Consider the following 13,587-nt stretch of genomic DNA (forward strand, 5'->3'; position numbering starts at 1 on the left):
ATATATAAAATAATAATAACATTGAGAAAAAGGAACAGAAAAACTAAAACTGCAATTTGCGGGGTCAAAGAGGATAGGGGAAATATTCATAATCCTTAGTTTCAATTGTTTGTTACATGAGGATAAGGTAAGACGACAACAGATGGGACAAGGGACAAAAATGCTTTATTTCTAAGCCCATCAAAATTTTCATCTCAAGAGATAGAATGAAAGTAGGCGAGCGATATTTCAGCACAAAATACATGTACTTTACAAATGGATAAGGTATTTCCCCCTCTAATTTTCCCTCCATTTTAAAGAGAGAAAAATGACTTAATTCATGATCATGCAAACAAGGAACTAAACAGAATACAAAGAAGATATGTAAAAGTGATTCATGGCTTCATGTGCTTGTAAATTTTTTTATGTAAAGCACAAGGTTTCCTCAATCAGGGTAGCATATACTAGTAATAATCTGTTCAGAACCTAGAGGCATAAAGCAAGTAAAGAAGGAAAGCTTACCACATTATCAGGAAGAGATGTTGTGACAGCTTTTCCTATATCCGATGCAGCCAAAAGTTCATCAGGAGGCGGCTTTTCATTGAACACATCCCTACCCTTTGTTGCATCTTCAGGCTCCTCTGGTTCTCTCCGACTATTTGGACCAGAAAAGAAATAGAATAAATAGCTCCTCAAAATTCACAGAGAAATTCAAATGAAGGGCAGAGTCAATGTGCTGAGGAAAACATGCATCCCATAGGTTAAAATAAATCAACCAGCATATAGGCTCATGTGTTGTATATCACACAAGTGACATAAACAGCCTCCAATAAGATGGATCAAAACTATCAAACTTCATGGTTCCTAGCAGTTATTGCTTCACATTGTCAATCTAACTGATCAAAACTATTTTCAAGGTTGCTGCGTTTTGATGCTCATCAACCAAATTCTGAACTTCCAATAAACTTTACTCCTAAATTCCTAATGGTACTACCAGATGCATGCTTACATGAAAAACAATGAATACAGTTAATTGTTACATCATCAGTAGATCTGAATAAAGAACTATGGCACCTGAACAAATAGATCCTATGTTTCTTGAAAGCGCAGCATAAGAGAGTGGGATCTGTCAAAGGTTCTTTGCTCTCATTGACATTTGCTGCAGCTGCAGGAATTTTTCTAACCTTTTTACTGCTACGGTCACCTTGATACAAAGCAATTCTCAGGAATCTATCGTTGTTCTCCACCTTTCCAAGAATTCGAGCAACTTTATTTGTATGTAGGTTTACTACCTACAAACATAAAGTATAAATAATTAAAACAACATAACTAAAAATTTAAATTTAAATTAAAATAAGAAGAAGAAAATGAAGTTAAAAGAACTTGAGAATAATGCTTATTGCTGGAAAGTTGCATTACTGCACAATTTAAAGTACAGCTCATAGACAACGCAGAAATTATCTCACTTTTATTCCAAGGAGTGTCGCATATATAAGGAAGTTAGAGCTTCCATCAAATATTGCATTTGGTTGTGGTGCACTTTCTGTTTTCTCAATTTCCTTCTCAACAGCCATCCTTCTCCCAAAATCAATAGCTTCCAGCCGGTATAAGGGAGCATCACTTCTCTGGAGATCTTGGGCCACCTAATCAATATATGAGATTGGATCATCACAGGAGTGTCCATGGGCAAATATTATTCTAAATGAAAAGTCAAGTGGAGAAAAAGATTACCTCAAGGGATTCATCATAAACCCGTCTTAGTTTACCAGTTTTAAACCAAAAAATACGGATCCTACGATCAGGTGATGTGATAGAAAACTGTTTACCATCAGGGCTCACCTGATAAGCAATGCAATAATATTGTAATTGGCAATAAAGGAGACAAAATTCTTGGCAAAATTTTTTAAAATGTTTACTGAAAGGTAATTCACTAAAAGAAATATCCAGCATCCACAAATTCATCAGAAATGACAGATTCAGATTTCATATGAATTCCAAGCATAAGACAGTCATATAATTGTTCAGGAAACTAAAAGATGTTGGAAAACATCCTCTTTTTTTTTTTTTTTGGATAACCAAAGAACCTTTCATGGCCAAGCCCTTAGGACTCTCCATGGGGACCTAAACCTTAGGGTGCTGACCACTTCACAACAATCAACACCGAATAAATTCAGAGTATCATTAGTGACATGATTTGAACCCAGGACCATGTGCCACTTATAGAGACCACACTTTCCAGAGTTTGCATTGACCAATAGGGCTACCTTGGTGGGTTGGAAAACATCCTTGTTCCTGATAAAGAAACCGTGTACAACTGTATTCGGTTAGAAGTATATTTAGGAGTGGTTAGCTTGTATATTCCTGATTTATAGGAATCTGATTTGGAGTAGTTACCAATTTTTTAGCTTCCTTATTTTGTAATTAGCCGTATATTATTTAGCCTTGTACTCTTGTTATTTTAGCATCAATAATATTTCAGAAATTCCTCCCAATTGACATGGTATCAAAGCTTTAGGCTCTCTGCGATTTTTTCAATCATTGATATTGACTACCCTACAATTTCAAGCTTTTCTTGTCATCGTTTTTCAGTTTGAACCTCTTTTTGTCATTCAATTGGCCCGTGTTGCTCGAGAAATCGATCTATGTTATTCAATCCCACTTCTTCTCCCTCAATTTCGTTCACTTCATAGAAGCTATGTCAGAAACTGCCAAAGTCACCAGTGTCTTTGAGATGAACGTAACAGAACAAACATCCAACCATTCTATGGGAGATCTACCAAACATCTAGGCTGATTATCGATTGAATGATAAGAATTATCTAAACTGGTCTCAATTGGTTTGTACCTTCTTGAAAGGAAGGGGTAAGCTGAGTTATTTGAATGGTACTGGACCAAGTAAAAAAGATCTTAAATTCAAGGCATGGGATGAAGAAGATTCAATGGTGATGTCCTAGTTGTGGAACGACATGGCATTGAAGATCAGCGACACCTGTATGTTTCTTGACACGACCAAGGAAGTTTGGGATTATGTTCGTGAGACATATTCGAAGGTAACTGATGCTGTGCAAATTTAGGAGATCAAAACGAAGATGTCAAGTGCAAAACATGGTACCTTTCTGTCACAAAATACTTGAATTCAAAGTTTTTAAATGAGAATGTATAAGGCAAGGCGCTTTTGTGCTTGTGAGGCGAGACGTAAGCCTCAAAGCATAGAGGCATAAGCCTTTTGAGACCTTCATTTTTTTAATTAATAAATATTTAAATATAATTTAAAATGTATAAAAAATAAAAAAATAATTGAATTATAGAAAAATTTTCCATAAAATATTAAATCAATTACATAACTTTTTACATAACATAAAAGAATAAAATTTCAATTATATAATGAAGTTCAAATTCTACAAATTCATATTCTAAATAATTCAAATATTAAATGGATTGAGAAATTTTTTTGCTATTTGGAAAAAAATTAATAACTAAAGAAATCGAAAAAGGAAATGAAATCACTAATCTAATTTTTCTTTTTTACTATTTGAAAAAATCAATTACCTAAAGTTTTTTACTATTTTTTTTATGGGTAAATAGTAGTATATTAAAAACAAGGCACTCCAAAAAAAGGTCCCAAAGTACACAGGAAGTACACAAAGGATACCTAAAAGCGCCTAAAAAAAGAGCAAGGGGCCAAAAGGACACCTAAAGTTTTTTACTATTATAGAATCAACTATAGAAAAAGAAATTAAATTTTATTTGCTACTTTTTTACATAAAAAAAAAGGTGCTCGGCTATAAAGAGATCAAGATGTTTTTTTTTTTTTTTTTTTTTTTTTAAAGGAAAAAATAAGATAAGGAAGAAACAAATGCCCATTACCCAACAGTCTTGAAAAAAAACACAATTTATGGTTTAAAAAAAAAAAGGAAAAAAAATATAAAAATGAATTAAGGAGAAGAGAAGGAAGTAGAACAAGAGAGAAGAAAGAATAGAGAACGAAGAGGGAACCTGGAGTTCTCCTTGAAGTAACAAGAAGATGCCGAAGCTACCTATGCTAGAGTAAGTTGTCACTAATAATCCACTGACAGAGAGTTAAGAGTTAGGGTTCTTTGTGTTTTTTCCTCTTATTGCTCTTTCCATGGGCTTTTTTGGTTGAAGGACAATTTTTTATTTTTACTTTTTCCTTTTTTGTCTAGATGCAACAACAAAAACACATCAAAGGCTTATACCTCAGGCACTAACGTGTTGAAGGCATACTAGAAGCATGCCTTAGATATGCTTCCACTCCAGAGGTGTACGTCTTTTGAGAGGGTAGCACTTTTGTGAACGCTTCAACTTGTTTTGGGAACGCTTAGCCTTGAGGCGTGCACTGAAGCACACCTCTCCAACAACTCTAAAACACTGCTCAAATTGTTTAAAGAGACTATAGCAAGAGATGGACCTTTATCAAAACATACAAATGAAGTGCAATAATGATGCGTCTCTCCTGAAGAGATTTATCAAGAAGGATAGAATCTACAATTTTCTTGTTGGGTTGAATATGTAATTTGATCCTGTTTGAGTGCAGATATTGGGAAAAGGAGACCTTCCTTCATTAAATGAGACTATTGCTCCAATAAGGACAAAAAGAATGTAGACATGGAGTAATGATTGAGACTCTAGGGGCTGAGAGCTCAACTTTGGTGACAAAGAATGCAAACCTGAAGATGATGGCACTTGATCAACAGCTCAGCGGAGAAAATGGTCAATCAGACCTGTCCAGAGCCATTAATTAGGATTCCCTATGGTGCTCGTACTGCAAAAAGCCTTGACATACTAGAGAAAAGTGCTGGAAGGTTCATGGAAGGCCACAATAGCGGCAGAATAATAGAAACTGGTTTGTGAGGGTTGGATCATCAAAGGGACAGGCTCATGTGTCTCAAACACAACTTGATGGTGAAGACAATCCTCAAGAACAAGCTAAGTTGAATAGGAAGTAGGAAAGTTAAGGAACTTGAGGACATTGGGGAAGCTCAGAGTTACAGGTACTTGTTCTTGAGTGCTCTCTCAAGTAAGACCTTATGTACTAAATGTCTCAGATAAAATCCACCCTGGTTCCTGGGTTATTGATTTCGAAACTCTAGGAAAGGGAATTTTATTTAAGAAGGGAGAGAAGTTGACTCTGAAGCTTATACCAACATAGACTATGCCGGGTCTATGGTGGACAAGAGATCAGTATCAGGCTATTGCATGTATTTGGGTGGTAATCTAGTGACATGGAGAGTAAAAAGCAAAATGTTGTGGCTAGATCAAGTGCAGAAACTGAGTTTAGGTACATGGCGCTTGGAATTTGTGAATTATTGTGGTTGAAGATAATCCTAGAAGACTTGAAGATCACATGGGAGACACCTATGAGTCTTTATGGTGATAATAAGTGTGCTATTAATATAGCAAATAATCCCCTACAGCATGATCACACCAAACACATGAGATTGATAGATACTTCATAAAAGAAAAGTTGGACAGTGAACTAATTGCACTCCATCTATGTCTATTGGAGGACAGCTAGTTGATGTTCTAACAAAGGGACCATCTACTACAACATTTCAGACGATAGTTGGCAAGCTGGGAATGGAAAACATCCATTCACCGGCTTGTAGGGGAATGTTGGAAAACATCCTTGTTCCTGATAAGGAAACCTGTACAATTGTATTTGGTTAGAAGTATATTTAGGAGATTTGGTTAGCTTGCATATTACTGATTTATAGGAATCTGATTTAGGGTAGTTACTTATCTTTTAGCTTCCTTATTTTGTAATTAGTCATGCATATTATTTAGCCCTGTACTCTTGTTATTTTAGCATCAATAACATTTTAGAAAATCCTCCCAATTGACAAAAGAGACTTTGAAAATAGAAGAGATGTTACCTCAATAGAAGAAACAGTTGTTTTACATTTCACAATTTCAAAGAGATTTGTATCACTTTTCAATCTAAAGTTCACCCTGCACACAATGTACAAAAGAAGCACTGTTACACAAAATAGCATTTAGTGTATTAAAAGGCTATTGAGGCTTACCCCTAAGGCAAGGCTTTGCAAATTAAACTTGAGGCTACAGCCTCAATACAAAGTACTTGAGACTTAAGCCTCACCCTGTTGAGGCTAACCACCTTGAGTCTTAAGCTTCAAATATTCAAAGGGTTTTGGGTTTAGAGTCTTTTGTAAGCGTTTGGTGTATATTTTGTAAGAGGTTTAAGCCTCAATATTCAATGCTTTTAATGGGTTTTGTACTTTTGTGGGCTTTCATAAATTTTTTATGTTTTGTAGTGAGTCCAAGGCTAGAGCTAGATCTTTTATAAATAAGGCTAAGTTGGCTTCCTATTAGCCCTTCAAATGGAGGGGGGGAAAGATTCATGGGAAGAAAAAAAGGAGTTGTTGGTTATTGTAGCAGTTGAGTTTATATATAATCACTATCTTATTATTAATAAATACAGGAAAAAAAAAAACATTACAATTAATGCATGAAGAAGAAGAAGAATGAGTGGACATTATAAATGATGGAGAGAATAATAGAGTACTTGGATATGATTATGATTCTTTGGAGGATCCCAATTGAGACGATGATGATAGGGTTGAAGTTCATTTGATAAAATTATCAGAAAATGTTGGATTTCTAATATATTTTCTTATTTATCTATCAAAAAAAAAATAGAAGAGAGAAAAAGAACTAAATTAGAAACTATTGATAATGACAAATAATTATGATATCATTCATTTTTCATGTGATTTTATTAATATTTTTTCAATTTTTGTCCATGTTTTCTTTTCCTTTTTTATTGTTATTTATTTGTTTTTGATTTTATTCTATTTTATTTTATTTTTTAAAATTGATGCTTGTGCCTTGTTCCACCTCAAGGCTAACACGTTGCCTCATTAGGGCAAAACATGTCAAAACCGTCTTTAGCCTTTTAAAACATTGTTAGCGTTCATTGGATTGCGGAAATTGGAAAGTCATATAATCAACATAATAATTTATGCCACTAGTGCCTATCCATGTAAAAGATGCCAGGGATTTGAGTCTTTCCTTTTTCTTTTCTTTTCTATCTTTTTTTTTTTATCCTTTTTCTATTTTTCTGCAGGGTGCTGGTGGCTTTGCGCCTAGTTATTCTGTGCATGTATAAAAAATGCTTACATATAAAATAAATACAAATATGTGTCTGAGAACATACTCATTCTCTGGGAACTGAAGTGTAGTAGGGTTCCAGTACTCAATGATTCCATTGGCATCTGCAGATATCACAGAGTCAAAAACATGATTGTACTTCATAACTTTTATTGGGCCCAAGTGGATCTGGATAAATAAGGGAAAGAAAAGAAAACGAAAAAAGCAATCAGGTAAAAATATTTATCAAGGTCAGTGCAAATAATAATAAAGGAAACAAACTAATCTTTAAAAAATGAGGGAGTTGTGATACCTCTCTCGAGATGATGGGTTCATTTGAACCAGCTCGTGCATCATACACATGCACAAATGAAGAGTTACGATCACTAATGGCAAGCCTAGCTTTGACATCGCCTTGTTTGGAAACCCATTCAACAGCACCAGGAACAAAGGGTAAGCGAATCATGACCATCATGTCATAGTTCACTACATCATATACTTTCACAGAGTCATCATTGGAAATTGTGCAGCAAAGCAAACCATCAACACTAACCTGCATAGCTGAACTAAGTCACGGTTGATGAAAGCATCTATGGTATGAATTTGACAAACAAAAAGGAAAAGCTTAACTCTTCCATAAATTTGTACTCTCTAGTTCTAATTTAACTTTTGACCATAAAATCAATAAACCATGTTGCAGATAAGTATTATATCGTGGGAGTTGATTAAACAAATTAGCCTGGAACTTTTTTCCCATGGAATAAGAAAATAATGAATAACCAAAGAAAGCAAAATGATATGCTACCTCAAAAGGAAAAGATTAAGTGAACCAAAAATTAATGCACCACAATTCCAGAAGGCATGCACCATCCACACAATCCTACATCTGTTATTCACTTGGTGGGGAGAAAGGAGAGGGGGATAAGGGGAGGAGGTGTGCCTATTTCTGTTTGTGCTACACAAATAAGGATTAATACAAAAGAATTGTGCACTCATGGAATAGGCGAGGAACAAAAATGTCAGTTATGACATCAAAGATTCCAAACTTGAGCTGCACAAAAACATGCTGATATAGTATCCAATACTTAACCTATTCAGAAATTAAGCTTTTCCATACTACTCTGCCTTGTATACAAACCAGAAACATCCCGTTTAACCTTGCTTTATTGGGAGAAATGTTCAACTGGCCTGGCGGAAATGACCCACACTTTCCAACTGGGTTAACTTGCAGTCCAAACCTAATATACATATATAGTGGCAGTGGTTACAGAGATGGTGGTGGTAGTAGTGGCTGGAGTAATGAAATTGCTGTGTAAGGGAAGGATAGTGGTAGCAGTAGCAGTCCAGGCAATGGCAAAGGGTAGAACATTACTATAGGCAACAAGGTGACAGTGCAATGTTTCGGCAGCAATGGCACAACAGCAATAGCCAACAATCTGGCATTAGCTGTGGTACCAGGTGCAATGGTAAATATGGAGGCGCTTACAATGTTGTAGATGGCAACAATAGGGTGTGGTGATGATATAGTTTTGATAGTAGAAATGGAGTGGAATTGGCATTGGTAACAGTGGCAATAATCGAAAGGGTGGTGCTGAGGTGGTGGCAGCAGCAATACCTGGTAGTGATAGGAAATGACCTGGTAGCAGCAGTGGTGGCAATAGTCATGGCAATAGTGGTGTATCTGCCAAGAGGGGGATGGGGGTGTTTGCTCTTTTTATGCTCCCACTGCTTACAGTCCTAGCTTGAAGAGCATCTTATCCATCCTTTTTTTTTTTAATTGGACAATAAAAGCTAAATTCTTTAAAAAAATTAAAAAATAAAACGCCCCAAGGATGACATAAAGTACACAAAAAGCATCATGGATCAAAATTGCGGTATTGGTCATTAACTCAAAGGGCCTTAAGGCATATCGGTTTTGATATCTCAAATATCTCAGATTGGTATTGGACAATATGCAAAATATGTTAATTTAAGAACTCAAAAATTGTTAACAGAATTATTAAAATAATAATAAATAAATAAATAAATATGTATATATATATATAATAAAATAGACAAAAAAAATTAATTAATATATAGAGAGAACATTATGGAATAGATTTAACTTTTTTATTTATCACCTTGTATTAAATATTAGATAAAACTGGTAAAAAAATATTTTTATAATAAGTTTGTTTGAATTAAATATTTTAAAATTTCAAAAAAATATTTTCAACCCTAAAAAAATAACCATGAATCACCTTTAAAAATATAAATATCATTTTTCCTATCAAATATATTCTAAATAAAAATATTATAAAAAAACAATAAGATTTTTTATTAATTTTATTTTCATTTGAATAAATAAATTTTAAATATATATTTAGTGCTTATATACATTAATTTGAAAATTTTCTATTAATATTTATATTCAATTTAAGTAATTATAATCATAAATAGTCCCACATATCCGGTCAAAAGACCCTCTCTCCCACTACTTTGCAACATACCCATTTCTTCCCCATTTTTGGTAACAAAGCTCACTCTCATCCCACTGTAAGACTGCAACACACCCATTTCTCTATAAAATACTCTCCCATCTCTCCGCGATAGAACCATTTTGTAAAATGCACCTTTCATTTCCTTTGCTTCTCACAACATCTGCCCACGATACCCATTTCTTTGAAAAATACCCATTTCACATGTCAACAACTTCTTCTCACATCATCTTTGAGGTTTGAAGGCATTAAATCAGAAATAAATCAGCCATACGAGATGCAAAAGTTTAGGTTGGAAGGATGAAGATGCAAATCGAGACTGAGGCTCTGAATTGTCCTTCAAAATTTCTTCATTTTTGTTGTTTTTTATTTTCTCCAGCGATTTTGACTTGGTTATTCGTCTGGTACTGGGCATGGCCAAGTCGTACTGATCTCGGCTAAGATTTTGAACCCTGGGAAGTATACAAATAGCGCCTAAAAGCACAGAAACCGGTAAAGAATCTCAACAACAACTCCCTACCTTAACCAGAATCCAACCACTTAATAAAATGAAAGAAATACAAAGAATCTATCTCTATAAGTACTACTTTACTCAATAGAACAAAATCCTCAGAAACAACATCTTCAAAAAAAGAGAAGAATGCTCCTCATTATCAAACCCCCTAAGATTTCTTTCTTGCTAGACCGTCCAAAAAATACATAAAAGGAAAGTACAATGAAACCTTTTTCCTTTTTTTTTTTTTTTTTTTTTTATTGGAAACGACAAAGGCATATATTGATAAAAAGGAAAGTACAAGAGAAGGATGAGGAATCCTCCCACCAAAGAAAAACAAAACTACAATGAAACAAATGTGAGAAAATACAAAGTAGATACAGACAACTGCTATAAGTTAGGCCAACCCAATGGAGTTGCACGCCGCTAACCAATCAAGGTGTATCACATTAAGGGGAATCCCCTTAAAAACCTTAGAACAAAAAGCCCAAAGAGAAGCAAGGAAATGAATCATGTCCCAAAGGTTCTCTGAATTCCTTGTTTTATCCTAAAAAATCCTTGCATTTCTTTCCCGCCACACCACCCATAATAAAGCGATGCACGCAGCTTGCCATAATACTATCCCTGTCTTAGAAGATCCAAACCCATTAAAATTGGTAGATAGCGTGTCACAGATGCTCCTAGGAGGGACCCAATCTATCTTTGTTAACTGAAATAGTCTGTACCACAACCCCATCGTCAGAGGGCAATGAAGAAAAAGATGATCTACTGTTTCTCCCTACTTCATGCACAACCCTCCCTGGGATACCTCCACAACCATTTCCCTAAGAGAGCGGAATTCCGAAAGGAAATCCTTCCGAGACCCAAACCCCCTTTCGTCTTCGGATTACACACTCTGTCCCAACTAACTAGATGATCTCTTTTGCCTTCCCCAACCCCGGACCATAAAAAATCTCTTTGCAACCTCTCAATTCTTACTGCCATGGAGGCGGGAATTTTAAACAATGAAAGGAAGTAACAAGGCATATGAGTGAGACAAGATTGAATGAGAGTTATCCTACCTCCAAAAGATAAATATGCCTTTTGCCACCCATCTAATCTGCTCGAGATCCTCGCAATCACAGGATCCCAGAAGCTACCAGACTTGGGATTCCCACCCAGAGGAAGACCCAGGTAGAGTATGGGCCACCCAGATGCCTTGCCATCAAGCAACTCGGCCAACCTATGAAGATGATCCTGACCGAGGTTAATGCCATAAATATTACTTTTGTCAAGGTTAACCTTCAGCCCAGAAATATGCCCAAACACTAGCAAAACGCTCTTGAGAGTTAGCAAGTCCTCTTCTCGAGTACTAGAGAAGAAAATGGTGTCATCTGCAAATTGTAAATGGGACACCCTTGTTCTGTTTCTACCCACCCTGAAACCTTCTAGGGCATTTCTTTCCTCTGCTTTCAATAACATCCTGCTCAATACATCTGCTACTATGGTGAACAAAAAAGGAGATAAAGGGTCTCCTTGTCTTAAACCTCTAGATGCCTTAACCCACCCTTTAGCGTTTCCATTCACTAGAATTGCAAAAGACACCGAGGACAGAGAGCCTCTTATCCATTTCCTCCATCTAGGATTGAACCCCTTTTTCTCCATCACATGGTCATAAGCCTTTTCAAAGTCAATTTTAAAGACAACTCCTTCCTCCCCTGATCGTTTTTTCTCATCCACTATCTCATTGGCTATGAGGACTGCGTCCAAAATTTGTCTCCCTTGAACAAAAGCTCCTTGAGTGGAATGGATAGTTTCATGAAGTATCCCTCTTAGACGCCTTGCTAACACTTTGGCTATAATCTTGTAAAGACCTGTGATCAAGCTAATGGGTCTATAGTCTGATATCTTCTTTGCCATACTTTTTTTAGGTAACAGAACTATGAAGGACGCATTAGTGCTTTGATTAATTATCCCGCTCCTGTGAAACTCATCGAACACTTTCACTAAGTCCTCCTTAATCACATCCCAACAATCTTGAAATACTGCAATAGTAAATCCATTAGGCCCCGGTGCTTTATCCCTATCCATCTGAAAAATGGCCTTAGAAATCTCTTCTTCAGTAAAAGGGGATTCCAACCTAGACGCACTCTCTCTAGATATAGGAGACCAATCTAAGCCTTCAACTCTCCAAGATTCTCCGGAAGGACTAGCATAGAGCTTTTCAAAATACTCCAAACCTTTTTCCTTTGTTTGCCCACAAACGAACCATGCCTCTCTTATCCATCCTATACAGTACTATTTCATTTCTAATTAAAAAAATAATCTACTAGTGCCTTTGCCTATATTCAGCTGCTCGATCTAGGTGTAAATTTAATAGATTCTGCAATTGAGTGGCAAAGACTGAATACAATGAGTTAGTGTAATTCTCAGAATTTTAAAAAAATCTAAGTCTTACTTCTCAAAATTATGGAAATCCAAAAGTAAACTATGTAAAACCTCTAGTAAAAAATACATCAATGAGCATAGTAAATTCTTTTTCATAAAGGAAAACAAAAAGGGGCTGACCCTTTTAGTGGCTTGCATTGAGACAAACATTGTTTTCAGCAACACGACCAATTTTGCATGGGTATGTGAGAGAGAAATGACCTAGACAGTTTTTGAATTGCAACTAGTGCACATAGTGATTGTTTAAGTATCAAGAAGCTATTCACCTCTAGCAGGGAATGCCCAAGTTACAGCATTCCACTAAAAGTGGATAAAGCCAGGTATATTTTACATGTGATTTCCAAACTGAACTACCACATATTATTGTAGTTTTAAATTGAGTAGAGGATCTGATATGACTGACAAATAAGCGATATCAAAGATGGATCAATTGAGAAGTAAAATTCCAGAGAGACTTTCACAAAGGAGAAAGAACTCACAGCTAACCCTTCAATGGCATTAAGATGGGATCTAAAATGCTTTGCAAATTCAATGCCAATAGCTGTCTTCTTCCAAAACTTCAAATGTCCTTTAAAAATGGAAACAAAAAGTAAGAAATCAGCATGTTGTCTGAGTAGCACTAATTTCTTCTTATGCTTGATCAATTAGAAAAAATGGAAATGTTCTATTAGTCCATGAAAAATAGTGCTTTTGCATTATATATCAAGAAGTACATGTAAAAAATGATTAGCCAATTACCACTACGATTATGTTTTTGATAGAAGGAGATAACAGAGCCAGTGGTTAATCATAGAAAATATATTCCTACTTTTAAGATGTCAGGACAGCAAAGACCGCCAGCAGCACATGCTTCATTCATTTCATATTGTTGAAAACAATTCAGTAAAATGATATAAGACTCCAAATCATATTCTAGGCCCTCTAGAGACTCTTTGAGCTTAGAGGGGTTGGATTGGTCTCCCATTGCAGTAGAGAGAGCTAATTGGTTGGACCGCCCCTTTATTGAAGAGGAAGTTTGCAAAGCTATCTTTCAATTAGATAAGAAAAAGGCATCATGACCAAATGGTTTCTCCTTGGACGTGTT

At 35.6% G+C, this 13,587-nt stretch overlaps 1 protein-coding gene across 1 annotated transcript in view; it reads right to left on the reverse strand.

Annotated features, from left to right (window-relative positions):
• The window catches only part of LOC117916185 (peptidyl-prolyl cis-trans isomerase CYP71), a 30,546-nt gene that overhangs the window by 6,492 nt on the left and 10,467 nt on the right, over window positions 1–13,587 (reverse strand). Inside the window, exons 3-10 of the mRNA XM_034832086.1 lie at window positions 12,983–13,071; window positions 7,420–7,659; window positions 7,174–7,295; window positions 5,873–5,948; window positions 1,711–1,818; window positions 1,446–1,622; window positions 1,054–1,271; window positions 502–634 (exon numbers count right to left, since the gene is read on the reverse strand). Coding sequence (XP_034687977.1) covers window positions 502–634; window positions 1,054–1,271; window positions 1,446–1,622; window positions 1,711–1,818; window positions 5,873–5,948; window positions 7,174–7,295; window positions 7,420–7,659; window positions 12,983–13,071 — 1,163 coding nt within the window. The remainder of the gene's footprint in view (window positions 1–501; window positions 635–1,053; window positions 1,272–1,445; window positions 1,623–1,710; window positions 1,819–5,872; window positions 5,949–7,173; window positions 7,296–7,419; window positions 7,660–12,982; window positions 13,072–13,587) is intronic.

This window comes from Vitis riparia, chromosome 6, assembly GCF_004353265.1.
Source record: "Vitis riparia cultivar Riparia Gloire de Montpellier isolate 1030 chromosome 6, EGFV_Vit.rip_1.0, whole genome shotgun sequence".
NCBI classification, from domain to species: domain Eukaryota; kingdom Viridiplantae; phylum Streptophyta; class Magnoliopsida; order Vitales; family Vitaceae; genus Vitis; species Vitis riparia.